This window comes from Mobula hypostoma, chromosome 7, assembly GCF_963921235.1.
Source record: "Mobula hypostoma chromosome 7, sMobHyp1.1, whole genome shotgun sequence".
NCBI classification, from domain to species: domain Eukaryota; kingdom Metazoa; phylum Chordata; class Chondrichthyes; order Myliobatiformes; family Myliobatidae; genus Mobula; species Mobula hypostoma.
In genome coordinates this window covers 117,098,574-117,115,575 of record NC_086103.1, presented here as the reverse complement: position 1 = coordinate 117,115,575, position 17,002 = coordinate 117,098,574, and the positions used below count along the sequence as shown (strand labels likewise).

The window sequence follows — 17,002 nt, the reverse complement described above, 5'->3', positions numbered from 1 at the left end:
TAATGAGGTGGAGTACCAGAAGGAGATAGATAGCCTTGTGGCATGGTGTTTGGACATAGCTTTTTCCTTAATTGAATTGACTTTATTTCTTACATCCATTACATACATGAGTAAAAACCTTTACGTTACATCTCTGTCTAAATGTGCAATCATAGTAATTTATAATAATTTATAATAAATAGAACAGTCAATGTAATATAGAGTACAGTCAAATCAGCATGCATTAATTAGGCTGATTGCCTGGTGGAGGGAGCTGTCCCAGAGCCTGTTGGTCCTGGCTTTTATGCTGCGGTACCGTTTCCTGGATGGTAGCAGCCGGAATAGATTGTTGTTGGGATGACTCTGATCCCCAGTGATCCTACGGGCCCTTTTTACACGCCTGTTCTTGTAAATGTCCTGTATCATGGTAAGTTCACAACTAGAGATGTGCTAGGCTGTCCACACCACTCTCTGCAGAGTCCTGCGATTAAGTGAGGTACAGTTCTCATACCAGGCAGTGATGCAGCAAGTAAGGATGCTCTTAACTGTGCCCCTGTAGAAAGTTCTTAGAATTTGGGGGCCCATACCAAACGACCTCAACTGTCTGAGGTGAAAGAGGTGCTGTTGTGCCTTTTTCACCACACAGCTGGTGTGTACAGACCACGTGAGGTCATCGGTGATGTGGATGCCGAGGAACTTGAAGCTGTTTATCCTCTCAACCCCAGATCCATTGATATCAATAGGGGTGAGCCGGTCTCTATTCCTCCTGTAATCCACAACCAGCTCCTTTATTTTTGTGACATTGAGGGAGAGGTTGTTATCTTGACAGCACTGTATCAGAAAGATAACTTCTTCCCTGTAGGCCACCTTGTTATTGTTTGAGGTAAGGCCAATCAATGTAGTGTCATCAGCAAATTTAATTAGCAGATTAGAGCTGTGGGTGGTGACACAGTCATAGGTATACAGGGAGTAAAGGAGGGGTCTTAGTACACAGCCCCAAGGGGCTCCTGTATTGAGAGTCAGAGGGGTGGAGGTGAGGGAGCCCACTCTTACAACCTGCTGGCTATCTGACAGGAAGTCCAGGATCCAGCTGCACAAGGCAGGGTCAAGGCCAAGGTCTCTGAGCTTCTAGTCGAATCTGGATGGAGCTATGGTGTTGAATGCTGAACTGTAGTCCAGGAACAGTTTTCTCACATAAGCATCAATGTCAGCAAAACAAAGGAGCTGGTCATTGACTTCAGGAAGTTGGGTGGAATACACACCCCTGTATGTAAGTATAAGTGCTACCATCCATTTGTCCTGGTCCTTCCCTTCATTCCCTTAGTTACCTTCTCAAAAATGATTCAAAACAATGATAACAGGATCAAATTAATGAGACAGCATTTCCCCCACACAAAATGCTGACTATCCCTCATCAGCTCCTGACTTTTGACATATGCATAAATTTTCTCCTTTTGAATTTTCTGCAATAATTTTTCTACCACTGTTGTAAAGCTCATGTTGTTTGGAACTTAGAATGAGGAATGACCTTATAAAAATATTTTAAAATGATCACAGGTATCGATAAGGTGGATTTAAAGTCTTCTTCCCAATGTAGGAAGTATAGGTTTGTGGTGAGAGCAGAAAGATTAAAAGGAACCTGAAGAGCAACCTTTTCACCCTCGTAGTGCTGAGTATATGGAATGAACTGTCAGATGCAGTGGTTGAGGCAGGTACAATTTAAGAAACACTTGTTTAATTAAGTAGCGGGGTGGGGCTTGCATATGTGCAGGAAATTGGGTTTAGCTGTGTGGGCACCATGGTAAGCATGGACTTGTTGGACTGACAGACCTGGATCCATGTTGTATTGTTCTGACTGTGAATATGAACATACCGCTTCCTGAACTGGCCATCTTCCAGATCCTTCTCTTTTGGTGAATGCAGATGAGAAAATGTATATCTTGGCATACTTTTTAGTTGTAGAATTGATATTCATTTGTACAACCAAAATATAATACTTTATTTCTCAATCTTAAACTTTTTATTTTACAGAATTTGTCACACCTCACTCGAATGTTTTGTAACTATTTTGCTGCTACTTTTCTATTTCTTAGTATTGTTGTTTTGATCTTTTTTTTAAGCATTATAGTTTGTTGCAGTCAAATCAATCCTAATGTTGGATTCTGATATTAATCCAAGGTTCTTTCAGAAGTTAGGAAAGGGGCACAAAACTTGTTGCTGCACGACTGTTTAAGTGTTGATAGAACAAAGAAAAATTGGAAGAGAACAGTGATAGAAGCCTGCTAAGTGAAAGGAGAAACAAAAAGCCAAGATGGCACCCAGCACGGAGCAGCTTACAGAACTGAGGAAAATTCCATTCAAATTTGCAGATAAGAGTAAACAAATGAGAGGGCTTTTATTCATATAACGCAGAACAAAGAGGCATTCAGAATCATACGGCGTATAACCACTTAGGGAATGCATTGAACTTGCATATACTTATTGTGACCGCTAAGAAGTATTATAAGCAGTTACTTGCATATAACTAATTATACAAAATGCAAGCAGATAATTGTTAAAAGGAAATAACAATTGAAGTCTAATCTAAGAATTAAACAGATCCAACTCCAGTGTTGCCTGAGTTGTTGATGGGTTTATGTTTGACGCATATCTTCTCACTGTTGGTCAAATTGTTGCAGTCCTATTCTTGCATCATGTGTATATTTTCTGTAGAAATTATACCTTTTTGTCGGCACCCCAATTCTGAGTGAGACTTGCTGAAAGAAATTAAAGTTTGCTAAATATACATTATTGGAGAAAATGGGACTAGAATATGTTCTGATGACTTGAATTCCAGGGTTTTGAAAGAGGAAGTTATGGATATAGTGAATGTTCAGAAAACATCTTCCAAAATTCCATTAATTCTGTAATGGTTACCACATATTGGAAGCTATCAAATTAATACCATATAGGAAAGAAAGGAGAGACCTGGTATCAGTAGTAAGGAATATACTATAGTCTATTAAGGTTGGGCAGAGCTGGCACGAATGAAAGAAAAATATGTTTGACACATTTCTTTCTTTGAGGTTATTACTAGTAAAATCGAAAAAAGCACCCCCTGCCCCCGTGACTGAATTTAACTTTATGAAGGACTTTTCACACAGGAGGCTGTTTAGCAAATTTATTAGATTGTATTGGAGGTAAAGTGGAGTATGAATGGACATTTTTTTTTTGGTTTGGGAGGCTCTGACAAGGGAAGTCCCAGTAGTCTGTAACAGTGATTTGGAAGGGTGCCAAATGTGGTTTATCCCTGTTTGTTGATGCAAAGCTACATGTGGGTTGTGAAGATGATATGGCTAAGTGCAGAGACAAGGATGTGATAGAATATAATGTGAAAAGTGGAGGTTGGCACCTTCAGCAGTCATTGATAGTGAAGTAAGTACTTTTTTAAATTTATGAGAAGGACCTGAATGTCACTGTGCAATTACAGGATCAATTTGTCCTTTATTGTAAGAATAGAAGGGTAATAATTATGGAATTCATAGAATCTGGAATATTATGTACAGATCTGGTCTTCCTACCCAAGGAATGAAAGGGAAGTTCAGTGAGAGTTCAACAGGTTGATTCATGGGATGGGGCAATGTTCTCTCTAAGGAGAGATTCACATTGACCTATACAACCTATACACTCTCCAGAAGAATGAGAAGTGATCTCATTGAAACATACAAAATTCTTAATGGGGTTGACAGGATAGATGGAGGTGAGGTGTTTCATTTGGTTGTCTAGAGATGAAACAACATTCTCATTTGAGACTGAAGTGAGAATCTTTGGAATTCTCTGCGAAAGAGAACTGTGGAGGCTCAGTTGCTGAATAATTTCAATAACAAAATCAACAAATTTTTGCTTGTGAAGGAAATGAAAATTAGTGCAGGAAAATGGACTTAAGGTGAAAGAACTGTATTGATCTTGGTGAATGATAGACCAAGCATGTAGGGCGGAATAGCATTCTCCATATACAGTATTTGTATTTTTATTGTGTTATGTTAGGACTTAATCAACTTTAGATTGTTTGCCTAGTCAATGGAGAATGCTTGTTTAATTAATTAACCCTGTTGTGACAGAAGTCAACTTTCATGATGCCTAGGAGAGCAAATGACTACAGATGTTAGAATATGTACAATACACAGGACTCTCGAGGAATTCAACAAGCCAGGCAGCAGCTATGAAAGAAAATGAGCCCTGATCTGCTGCCTGGTCCACTGAGTTCGAACAGAAACTTGTGTGGTTTGGGAAATTTTTATTCACCTTGGTGCAGTTATCACCCATGTGTTTCATTTCTGTTGTTTTGATTAAGGAACTTATTATTATTATTATTTTATTTATTTGTTACAGATTCCACAACTGGTTGTGATATTTCAAACCTGGAATTCCTCAACCCCTTTCTTCAGCGGCATAATTGTCAACAGGATTCAGATTTTGAATTTCAGCCTTTGGAGTGCAGACCTGACTTTAGCATTAATAGTTCTTCATTATCTCTGACATCTAGCAAGGTACTGAGATTAATTTTGAACTTGAGGCTATCATCAGTCTTTATTTATCTGCTTAGTAATTTACAGTAAAATTAAGGTTCATGCATTTGCATTTGCATTTCTTGCTGGCTGCTGCTGTTCTGACTGTCACTAGGCCTTTGCTCCCCCCAGTCTTTTACCAGGGCCCATGCTTCCCTGAATCTTACCCAGTCCAGAGGAGAATGTATTATAGGACTCAGTGACATCTTATAAAATGTAAAAATGTCCAGCACCATTAAAGTCTTAGCTGTGTTGGATTATCCCAGTTTCATTGTATTGTTAATGACAGCAAAATTTACATCTACACTGAAGCATATTGAAGTTTATAGATAAGTCACTTCTAAGTAAGTTCTTTTTTTTTCCTCTTGAATCTTTCCAACATGGAAGGCAATCTTAGTGCAAGGTAGAGGGAAAAATATACTAACCAGTTGTTGCCTCCAAGACTCTCTGAGCCAGGAGTTAAATATAACCTGGTTAAACTGTAGTGGTGGAAAAAAAAATACTCTTAATGGAAGTTTCGCTGATAAAAGTCACCTAACAAGAAATATAATAAGGAATTTTTTGGATTTGTATATTTTTGAAGTAAAGATTTAACACTGAGAAGGTGTATGTATTTTTCCAAAAGCAGCTGCGGAGGTAAAATCTTTAAATGTTGGTATTATAGATAACCCTAGCATAGTTATCAACATTAGGATATTAAGATTAACACTGAATTTTTTATCTCATTTTTAAAAAAATCAATAATCCTTGTTTTGTTGACTTGGAAATCATTGCTATCCATTACCGAATTGTGCCCACACTTCTGTATTTTAAGGCAAATGAGAGGAAAATCTAGAAATTTGGATCTGTAAGCAATACCAGCTTTGTACCACATTAATTCTCTAATTTTTTTTAATATATTGGCTAGTTCAACATAGCACTATTTTCTACCTCTATAGCTGCACCTGATCTGCTGGGTATTTTGAGGATCCTTTAATGTTTCTAGAATCAGCTATTATACATTATAGCTTTTGAAGGTACCGTATTAATGTGCTAATATGTATTGATCAAGCTACAGTTTGATATTGTACTAAATTCTGGAATCTGTAGGTGGTTCAGCTTAAAAGACTGGAGAATCTGACAGCTGTGTGAGGATGTATGGATCCCTTCTCAGAAAGCAGGATGGGTAAACATTTTGAGATGGCTACAGTCTTGTAATTAAAGGATCGCTATGTTGCTTAAATTGTTTTGAGACTTCAAAAGGACATCACTGTGAAATCTTCAATATGAATAATGTTCCAAGATATTTTTCAAACTGCTGTTGTCCTGCAAGGGCCTTTATTTGCTTTAAACATTATCTTGGCGTTTTAATTTTAAAATGACTTGCAGTGGATCCCTGTTTTACAGAAGAGTTGAATTTTTTTTAAAAAACTTATCTTGCCAAGATTTTCTATAATGTGAATTTTTTTTCTAATCAATCCCACTTTAAGTAAAGAGATGCTCCTCTGGGAAGTTTTTTCTCTGAACAGTGATGCCTCTGCAGGTGTGTAGCAAGGGTATTCTGGTTATATCTCAGACCTTTTGGTAGTGATTTGTGAATTATGTAATAACAAATCTCCATTACTCAAACTGCCAAGTAGTTTTTCTAAATTTTATAAACTGCAGTTTTACCAACTTCATTTTTATGTACTTCTCCTAAGATGTGAGAAATGCTGGAAGCCCTGAAGACCAACTGTAGCATAGAGTTGACATTATCAATAGCTGTCTTGGCTCTACAATGAGCTGGATGTGATGTTTTATTCATAGAGTACAAAATCCATTTACTTGAGGCTCAAAACACAACATTGTCTATAAATTAAAAAAAACTTTGAAAATGTAGAAAAGCTGAGGATTTTTCATTTTATTTTAATAAATCTAGAATTCAAATTTCCCAAGTATTGGCAGCACCTCAGGAAATCAGCGTTCTATCCCAACTGCAACTTCAGACAAAGAATCCTCTAGCAACACTCTAGCCTCTGACATAACAGCCTCAGATATAGATCAACCAGAGGACCACATTCAGCAGTCCTATGAGGGTGAGTGTCTTGGCTCTAAATGAAGAAAGTGGAAATGTCTGTTAATATGTCAAAGTCAAGCTTATTATCCAATTTACAGTGTACATGTATGCACTAGTGCAGTTAAAAACTTGAAATAGCATCAGATGCGCACAGCATTAAGGGGCAGAGCATTCACAAGGAAAACATTAGCTAACATAAATTATGCACATCTTTTTACCAGAAAGAACACAATTAGGACAAAATAAAATGTAAAGTAGTCATAATGTTACACAGAAGATGTTGGCTGGCAATTCTCCATGTTGAACTTGATTATTAAGTTCCAGGCTTAGCCCTTGTCCAAACTGTACCTCAGCAAAATCTGTTTACTTCTCCATACGATATTGCAATCACAGGACAGATCAGTGTTTAATGCTATTTGAGAAAGGCCATCACATTAGTACTCTACGATGCATTGTTAAAAGGAGAATCGTTTTGTTTTGATGCACTGTAATCTGATTGTGTCACTTAAGGACAGTTCAGAGACTGCCACCTTTCTGAGAGCCTGGGTTCACTAGGAGTAAGGTAGCTCATATATAACTTTTAAAAGACAGTTGGACAGGTACATGGATAGGAAAGGTTTTCAAGGTTATGGGCCAGTCCAGTTGTAGGAATGATTTCATGCTGTATATTGCTATAAACTCTCTTAAATTTCTTAGTGGAATAGGGTCAATGGCTTTAAATTATTTGGTATTAACATATCAGAGGATATATCCTGGGACAGACACACAAATGCTATCACAGACAGCACCTTTGCTTTCTTAGAAGATTGTGCAGATTTAGCATGTAGGAGTTTGTGAAAGATTTTGGTGACAAATTCACAGTGGGGAGTATCCCAACTCCAATGCACACAAAATACAGAAGTAACTCAGCAGGCCAAGCTGCGCCTATGGAAAAGAATAAACAGTTGACATTTTGGGCCGAGACCCTTCATCTGGACTGGAAAGGAAGGGGAGAAGTCAGAGTAAGAACATGGGGGGGTGGGGGGGGGGAGAAGAGAGGAAGAAGTACAAGGTAGTAGGTGATAGGTGAAACCAGGAGAGGGCGAGGGGTGAAGTAAGAGTTGGGAAGTCACCCCTCGCCCTCTCCTAGTTTCAGCTATCATCTAGTACTTTGTACTTCTTCCTCCCCTCCCCCCACCTTCTTACTCTGATTTCTCTTCCTTTCCAGTCCTGATGAGGGGTGTTGGCCCAAAATGTCAACTGTTTACTCTTTTCCATTGATACTGTCTGGCCTGCTGAGTTCCTCCAGCATTTTGTACGTATTACTTTGATTTCTAGCATCTGCAGATTTTTTTTTTGTTTGAGTATTCTATTTGGTTGCATCACAGTGTGGTATGGAAACACTGATGCCCAAGAATGGAAAAATGGTGGATACAGTTGAGTCTGTCACAGCCAAAGCCCTCTCTCCATTGAGTACATTTACAGGGAATGCTGCCACTAAGTAGCATCTATCATTAAAGGCTCCTACTACTGAGAACATGCTCTCTTCTTGTTACTATCACTGGGTAGGAGGTACAGAAGCCTTGGGTCCCACTCCAGCAGGTTGAGGAACAGTTAGTACCATACAACTATCAGGGTCCTGAACTGGCATGGATAACTTCATTCACCACTACTCTGCACTGATTTTAAGACCTACAGGCTCACTTTCAAGGACTCTATGTAACTCATGTGTCCAATGTTATTTATTTCCTTAGGTTGTCATCTTATGCATATTGGTTGCTTGTCAGTCTTTGTTATGTATAGATTTTTTTTGTCAAATTCTATATTTATTACCTGTAAATCCCTGCAAGGAAATGAATCTTAAGGTAGTATATGGTAGCATATTTGTACTTGGATAATAAATTTACTTTGAAGCTGAAAATGTGATATTGGATGGTGATAGTGGTTCAGCACGAGTGCCTGCAACATTAGTTCTTTCATCATACCTGTACAAATTCAGAAGTCCCAGATTTTTGGGTAGCAGCTTTTTTACTTCTCTAGTCTCTTGGACTTCTTGCATTCATAAGGAATTTTCAGTTTTATTGTAACTGAAGTAATGGACCATTTTTGGGAGTGGTGACATATTATGCAAATAACAGCAAATTGTCAGAGGCCTTAGAATTTTGTTTGAAAGACTAAATTTTGGCAATTTTTTTGATCTCTTATATTCTGCCATTACTGATTTTAATGTTAGGTGTAAAATATTAAAAATAATTGTTTCAAGATCTTGTATGTTATTTGTACTTTTGTTGCATACATTTCCTTTCACTTTTGTTAGGTGCTTTGGTTTCCTAATGTTCCATTGACTTGCTGGTAGACTAAGTGGCTGTTGTAAATTACTCCTTAGTGCAGGAAAATGGCAAAATGTTTGCAAAGTATTTATTAAAATTCAGCTTCAATAAATTCAACATACTCTTTTTGTTCTGTAAGTAGAGGAAATATGCAAGATGATTTGGTAGTGCCTTATATTAGGTCATTTTTTTCTTGTGACTAAAGTATGCATTTCATTTTGCAGAAAACAGTAGTTTGGATTTTTTCCAACCTGTACATCTGGAAATCTCTCCAAGACAATACAATTCAAATACTGATCATTCTAGTGAAAATTTAGAGCAGGAATGTCATAATGAAAATTCAACAAATACTGAGTATGTTCCATCTGACCTGTCAAGAGCTGGAAGGGTAGTTGCTGATTCATTGACTGTGGATTCCATAAATCAATCATCTTATTCTGAACCAGGCATTGAAAAATTGCGAGTTGGTGATGGAGAAAATTCTCAAGAGCATGCTGATTCATTCTTCCAACAAAATGGAACATTGACTACTGTGAGTGAGTTTGAAATGCCTAACCAAGATGAAAAATGGCTGGAGGATTGCGAGTCTAAAAAACAGATAGTTGCCTTCACCAAGACAATAAATTCAGATGACAAAGTCACTCTGGAAAGTCTATGTATTGAAGCCTCTAAGTTAATGTTATCGGAAGAAGACAATTGTGTTTATAGTAAATTGCACCAAATTACAGAACAGAATTCCATGATGCAATCTAAACAGTTACCTCATACAAAGGAAGGAACTGACACTGTCATGGAACGTGAGGGTGAATTCGAACCTCATTGGGATCGGTCTCAACCATCGGCATCAAATCTAATGCCAGGGATTTGCCAGTTAGGGACACTTACACCAGTAAGTTAGTGTGTTTTTGATTCAGAGGTGCTATTGGGCCAAGAATTGTTTCCTTTTTGTATTCATTTATTAACAAGATACATGTCATAATAGGTCTGATAATTCTTTTACAGGAATGGAAAGTTTTAATTTTTATTACGTTTATGCACTTTTTTAAAAAAACTTACTTGTCACTTGGTAAATAGTATTCAATTCGCTACAATTGTCACTGATCTTCAGTGAAGTGTAGGTTGTGTGGTAGTAAACTAATTCTTGTCGTAATAAACATTGGTTTCTGCAGCATCAGGATACTTTCCATTTTCAGAAACAATTATCTTAAAGATAGGATCTACTCACATCTTAAAGCATAGATTTATTAGCAATAATGTGTTGACGCGTGACCAAGTGGTTAAGGCTTTCTTTTAGTCATTTGAAGATCACTAGTTCGAGCCTTGGCTGAGGCAGCATGTGTGTCCTTGAGCAAGGCACTTAACCACACATTGCTCTGCGATGACACCGGTGCCAAGCTGTATGGGTCCTAATGGCCTTCTCTTGGACAACATCAGTGGCGTGGAGAGGGGAGACTTGCAGCATGGTTAACTGCTGGTCTTCCATACAACCTTGCCCAGGCCTGCGCCCTGGAAACTTTCCAAGGCACAAATCCATGGTCTCATGAGACCAACGGATGCCTATTACTATTATTATCAGCAATAGTCTGTATGAATTTGGATGGGGGAGGTTATGTCTCACAAGCCTGATTGAGGTTTTTTTTTGAGAAGTTGAAGATTATTGAAGGTAAAGCAATTGATCTTTTGTACATTTACCTCAGTAAAGCTTCCCACATCGGTAAAATAATCCAGAAGATTAAGGCAACTGGGATACAAGGGGAGTTGGGAGATATGATCCAAAATTGTCTTGGCCATAGAAAAGAAACAGTTATGATGGAGTGGTGTTATTCTGGCTGAAGGTCTATGACTAGTGGTATTCCATCAGGATCAGTTTTAGGTCCTTTGCTGTTTATGATATATATAAATGATTTGGACAAAAGTTTGGATAGACTGATCCATACGTTTCCAGATAACACGGAAATTGGTAGAGTTGTAGATTAGAGTATGGTGACAATAAGGAAAGGTTGGAGAGAGTCTTGGATGCAGCTCAGCACATCATGGAAACCAGCCTCCTCTCCATGGAATCTGTCTGCATCTCTTGCTGCCTCAAAAAAGCTGCCATAATAATTAAAGGCCCTGCCACCCATTAAAGGCCATCCTCCCCTCTGAGGAGAGATTAGTCCTGTCATACAAGGAATGGGTCTATGGAATTTTATAATCTATCTGAGGAAAGTTCATGTTAAGGAGATGATGAGTGCACATAATACTTCAGATGTGGTTTCACTAAAGCCCCACAGAATTATCGCAAGATGTCCTTTCTCCTGCCTTAATCTTGGTTGCTAGTTGTCTCTTATTACCAGAATAACAGTCCACTCTTTTCTCTGCCTCTAATGCATTGGATGCCACTGGAGTCATGTGGTTGTGTGGAATATAATTTCTATTTATCACTGACATTTAGTGAAGCTGGGAAGATACTACATTGGGCTATGATTCCTTATTTCATGTTGGGTGGTTGTTCCTGTGATCAATCAGTGTTGGTAATGCATAATGAAAATTAATTTGTTCCCTAACTCATTTTCATAATGTTCTCGGAGAACTTCACAGAATATGGCAACCCTAAATGTTAGTCATTATGAACCGTAGAATAAGAATGGATATCATGTTCAGTTTGAACCAAGATGCCTATCTATGATAATTCTATTTGCTTACTTTTGGCTTAATCGTGCCTGAAATCCTCACAATTACTATATGAAAATCAAAGAACAATGAGGTTCTCAAACTTCTGTACTAACAGGGATTGAAAAGATCCAAACAAATTTTTCAGTTAAGTGGTGAGATCATCCACACAATTTTTAATGTGTAAAATTACCCAAACAAGTGGAAAGTTAGAGAGAAAGAGGAATTAAAGTGCAATAGTCCATAATCTAATTGAATGATAGAGGAAGCTTGAGAAACTTAAGCCACATTTGTTGCTTTAGTGTCGATACAAGCTAATGATTATTATCAGTACTGTAGAAATGGACATTCTTACTGAAGTGCCAAGATTACCTAAACAAAATGTGTTCAGAAAGTAGTAACAGGAAAAGTTCGTCATACATTTACTACATTAATTTGAACAGTGAGACCTTTTCTTGGGGCTCACTGTTCTCCAAGGTTTGAGTAAAATGAGAGTTAACTGCTGCAAAATACTCTTTATTTAAAAACCAAAGGATCATGCACAAAAAACAATTCATAAGGGTTTTAAAAAAATGAAACTATTTACTAACTGGAGCTACATCCCATATAAGGAGTGATCGTTGTTGAAGCTCAGTCCTAAGACATTGCTGTGGGAGTTTGAAAGGGCAGTGTCCTAGACCCAAACTGTTTCAGTTGTTTGTCAATTGCCTCCTTTCCAGTGTGAGGCCATGTGAAGAAATTTGCTAATGATTAAGTAAAATTAAAATTCATTCTGGGAGGCCACAGTGTGCAGCAGCAAAATGGGAAAAAATTTCATTGTGTGCTTAAAGCATCATTTGACGTTGTTGCCAGTCATCATCTCCAATTTCTGTACTGTTGAATTTACTAGTCTTTCAAACCACAGGTCAAGAGTGTGGAAACATTTTATATTTAGATCAGTACTAAATTCCACAGTTGCTGTTTGGTTGTGTTCTATACATTGTTCACTTTCTCCCACTGGCAGACCAATGCTACATATTTTGCAATAATCCAATGTTTTTTTGAAGGAAGTGTTCCATATTTTGTGATGTTTGTTAGCTAGAACAGCAAAAACAACAAGTCATACCTTGTTCCATCTTGTCAACTCTCATCCATTATCCAGAATTCTGTGTACTCAACAGTATTTTGGGAATTAATTTCATCACGTAGGCAGTAGTAGTACACTATGTTCTGAGGAAATTAGAGATGAGAAATGTGTGCTGGAATTACTTGCTATGCCAACTTTTTTAAAAAAGAAGTAAGTTTACTGTATTCTTTGATACACATTCAAAATTGTCTGACATGTTTTAGGGGACAGAATCAGATGTTGGAATTATGGAAGAACCAGAACTGACACAGCTAACACTGAATGAGTCAACGTTATTAGATGATGAACTAGGTCAAGAGGTTGCAGTTGAACATATAACTACTGAAAATGATTTAAGTGAAATACAAGCACCTTCTCAGGTAAAATATCAAATACATCTTTGTCTTCACAGGTTTGATTTACAACATGTCTTGCTTTATCACCAAGACATTAAGTTTTGGTGGTTGTGATATTGATTTAAATATTAGGCTACAACTTTGTGCACGGCAGTTTGGCAATATATGACAAATCAATTTTAATATAATCCAGTTTTGGATAACTTGGATCTGGTATTGGATAAATTCAATAGTTCCATTGAATATCAGAATGTATACACTATACAACCTGAAACTCTTGTTCTTGGCAGACATCCGTGAAAACAGAAGAGTGCCCCAAAGAATAAGTGATAGTAAAAATGTTAAAACTCCAAAGTTTCCCCTACTTCCCCCACTACCTTAGCAAAAAAAAATGTATCAGCGCCCTCCACCTACCAAGCAAGCAATAGCAGATCCCCCCCAGTAAAGATCATGATCTGCAATACAACAAAAACTAATCATTCACCCAACAATTCCACATACCACAAGAGCTCTGTCTCTCTCCTTAACAGAGGCAGAGAGGTGTCACCCATGAGAGGGGAGACATAAAACAACTCCCTGATTTGTGGTGTTAAATTCTGCCACATCACTTTTTTCTTCCCGAGCTCTCTGACTTGAGAATCAGCAACAAACTCTTCCCCACCAATCAGAGAAAGAGAGTGGGTGTGTGATTTGACAAGTACAGAGCCCCCAACAGCTGATCTGGTGTTCTGATTTCTCCCATGATGCTTTAGTTGGCGGCAGAGTCGTAGAATCAGCTTATCCCCCAAAGTTGCAAAACCTTGGAACCCCGAAGGCGCGCTTGTCTTCTCGGCCACATCTTTGAGATATTGAAAAACAGCCGGTTAGTAAGCTCTGGAAGTATCACAAAGAATCAAAATTTGAGTGTAGCTCCAGGTCAGGGTCTATGACAGAACCCCATCCACCTTGAAAAAGAAAACGAGAGAAACTAAAAGTAGAACTTGAGCTGTTTCCATAGCTGAACTCAAAGTTGCCATTGAGTGCCATCTAGTTCCACCCACTATGAATTATGAACGCTGTGAAGTGTGCTACCGATATACAGTGTTATTGGATCTTTCTAATGGTGTTTTAAATGGAACATTTGTGTAATCGTGACAAAGAAACATTACAAAAGATATAATATTGTGCTAAATACAGTGCTAATATTTTGATTTATTTAGTATGAAATTAATTTTCTATTTTTGTTTTTGTATTCTGTGCTGAATGGACTATGCTAGTTAAATTGTATGCCTTGTCGAGAGAGAGAGAGAGAGAGATATGTATGTATGTCTTGCATGTGTTTGAAACAGAAGTAGGTGAGTTGGGTGATGATCAAGTGTTTTGTCTACCACCTATTTTTGGACGTCACTATTCTTCTATGTAGTCATGTGGATTAGTAGGAAAATTCAGTCATTCCAGTTAAAACAGTTTGGAATTTAACTGAATTTGTAATTTGTAGCTGTGTTTGTAAATTAATCCCTCTCCATCCACCTTGCCAATGTTACAGTGTTAAATAGTCTGCTTAATTTTTTACGAATCAACACTGCTAACTGCAAGGACGCAAGACTGCAAATGTTAGAATCTGGAGCAGCAAACAAACTGCTGGATAAACTCAGCAGGCCAAGCAGCACCTGTTGGTAGGGTGGACAAGGCATGCTATATTATTGCTTATAAGTAAATCAGAAGGTGCCAGTGTGTCCATGGCCAACCTCAATAACAAAACAAACCCAAAATCTGAAAACCTTACACCCTACTGTTAGCTTAAGATACAAGAGCAGAAGTAGGCCATTTGGCCTGTCAAGTCTGCTCCGCCATTCAATCATGGGTTGATCCAATTCTTCCAATCATCCCCACTCCTCTGCCTTCTCCCCATACCCTTTGATACCCTGGCTAATCAAGACCTATCCATCTCCTCCTTAAATGCACCCAGTGACTTGGCCTCCACAGGTGCTTGTGGCAACAAATTCCACAGATTTACTACCCTCTGACTAAAGTAATTTTTCTGCATCTCTGGTCTAAATGGACACCCTTCAATCCTGAAGTCGTGCCTCTTGTCCTAGACTCCCCTACCATGTGAAACAACTTTGCCATATCTAATCCGTTCAAGCCTTTTTAACATTCGAAATGTTTCTATGAGATCCCGCCTCATTATCATGAACTGCAGGGAATACAGCCCAAGAGCTGCCAGATGTTCCTCATATGGTAACCCTTTCACTCCTGGAATCATTTTTGTGATTCTTCTCTGAACCCTCTCCCATGTCAGTATATCCTTTCTAAAATAAGGAGCCCAAAACCGCACACGATACTCCGTGTGATCTCACGAGTGCCTTATAGAGCCTCAACATCACATCCCTGCTCTTATACTCTATACCTCTAGAAATGAATGCCAACATTGCATTCACCTTCACAACCGACTCAACCTGCAGGTTAACCTTTAGGTTATCTTGCACAAGGACTCCCAAGTCCCTTTGCATCTCTGCATTTTGAAGTCTCTCTCCATATATAATAGTCTGCCTGTTTATTTCTTCCGGCAAAATGCATGACCATATACTTTCCAACATTGTATTTCATTTGCCACTTCTCTGCCCATTCCCCTAAACTATCTAAGTCTCTCTGCAGGTTCTCTGTTTCCTCGACACTGCCCGATCCTCCACCTATCTTTGTATCATTTGCAAATTTAGCCACAAATCCATTAATCCCATAGTCCAGATCATTGACGTACATCGTACAAAGCAGCTGTCCCAACACCGACCCCTGTGGAACTCCACTGGTAACTGGCAGCCAGCCAGAATAGGATCCCTTTACTCCCACTCTGTTTTCTGCTGATCAGCCAATGCTCCACCCATGCTAGTAACTTCCCTGTAATTTCATGGGCTCTTATCTTGCTAAGCAGCCTCATGTGCGTCACCTTGTCAAAGGCCTTCTGATAATCCAAGTACACCACATCTACTGCATCTCCTTTGTCTACCCTGCTTGTAATTCCCTCAATAAATTGCAGTAGGTTTGTCAGGCAGGATTTTCCTTTCAAGAAACCATGCTGGCTTTGGCCTATCTTGTCATGTGCCTTTAGGTACTCCATAATCTCATCCCCAACAATTGATTCCAACAACTTCCCAACCACTGATGGCAGGTTAACAGGTCTATAGTTTCCTTCCTGCTGCCCCCCACCTTTCTTAAATAGTGGAGTTACATTTGCAATTTTCCAATCATCCGGTATGATACCAGAATCTATCAATTTTTGAAATATCATTGTTAATGCCTCTGCAATCTCTCCAGATACTTACTTCCTTCAGAACCCGAGGGTGCATTCCATCAGGTCCAGGAGATTTATTCACCCTCAGACCATTAAGCTTCCTGAGCACCTTCTCAGTCATAATTTTCACTGCACATACTTCACTTCTCTGACACTCCTGAATGTCCGGTATACTGCAGATGTCTTCCACTGTGACGACTGATGCAAAATACACATTCAGTTCCTCTGCTATCACTGCGTCTCTCATTACAGTATCTCCAGCATCATTTTCTATTGGTCCTATATCTCCCCTCAACTCTCTTATACCCTTTTGTATACTTTAAAAAAAAGCTTTCAGTATCTTCTTTGATATTAGTCACCAGCTTCCTTTCATAATTCATCTTTTCCTTAATGACCTTAGTTTCCTTCTGCAAGTTGGGCTTCCTTTTATGCCCTCTTTTGCTTTTACTTTGGCTCTGACTTCACTTGTCAGCCATGAAAATTTCTTCTATTTGGAATATATCTGTCTTGCACTTCCCTCATTTTTCACAGAAACTCCAGCCATTGCTGCTCTGCTGTCATTCCTGCTAGTGTCCCTTCCAGTCAACTTTGGCCAGTTCCCCTCTCATGCCATTTGTGATTTCCTTTATTCCACTGAAATACCAACACATTAGAATTTAGTTTCTCCTTCTCTAATTTCAAAGTGAACTTGATCATATTGTGATCACTGTTCCCTAAGGGTTCCTTAACCTTAAGCTCTCTTGTCACC

The 17,002-nt window shown here is 38.5% G+C and overlaps 1 protein-coding gene across 18 annotated transcripts in view; it reads left to right on the top strand.

Annotated features, from left to right (window-relative positions):
• Window positions 1-17,002, top strand: part of cep295 (centrosomal protein 295) — a 103,972-nt gene that overhangs the window by 72,550 nt on the left and 14,420 nt on the right. For 16 of the 18 annotated variants that reach the window (XR_010018691.1, XR_010018688.1, XR_010018689.1 and 13 more), the window contains 4 exons: window positions 4,351-4,508; window positions 6,424-6,580; window positions 9,095-9,759; window positions 12,852-13,007. Coding sequence is in view for 11 of the 18 variants with exons in the window: in XM_063053863.1 (XP_062909933.1) it covers window positions 4,351-4,508; window positions 6,424-6,580; window positions 9,095-9,759; window positions 12,852-13,007 (1,136 nt within the window). In the remaining 7 variants the exon portion in view is untranslated. The remainder of the gene's footprint in view (window positions 1-4,350; window positions 4,509-6,423; window positions 6,581-9,094; window positions 9,760-12,851; window positions 13,008-17,002) is intronic. The other 2 variants (XM_063053861.1, XM_063053864.1) reach the window with 2 other exon arrangements.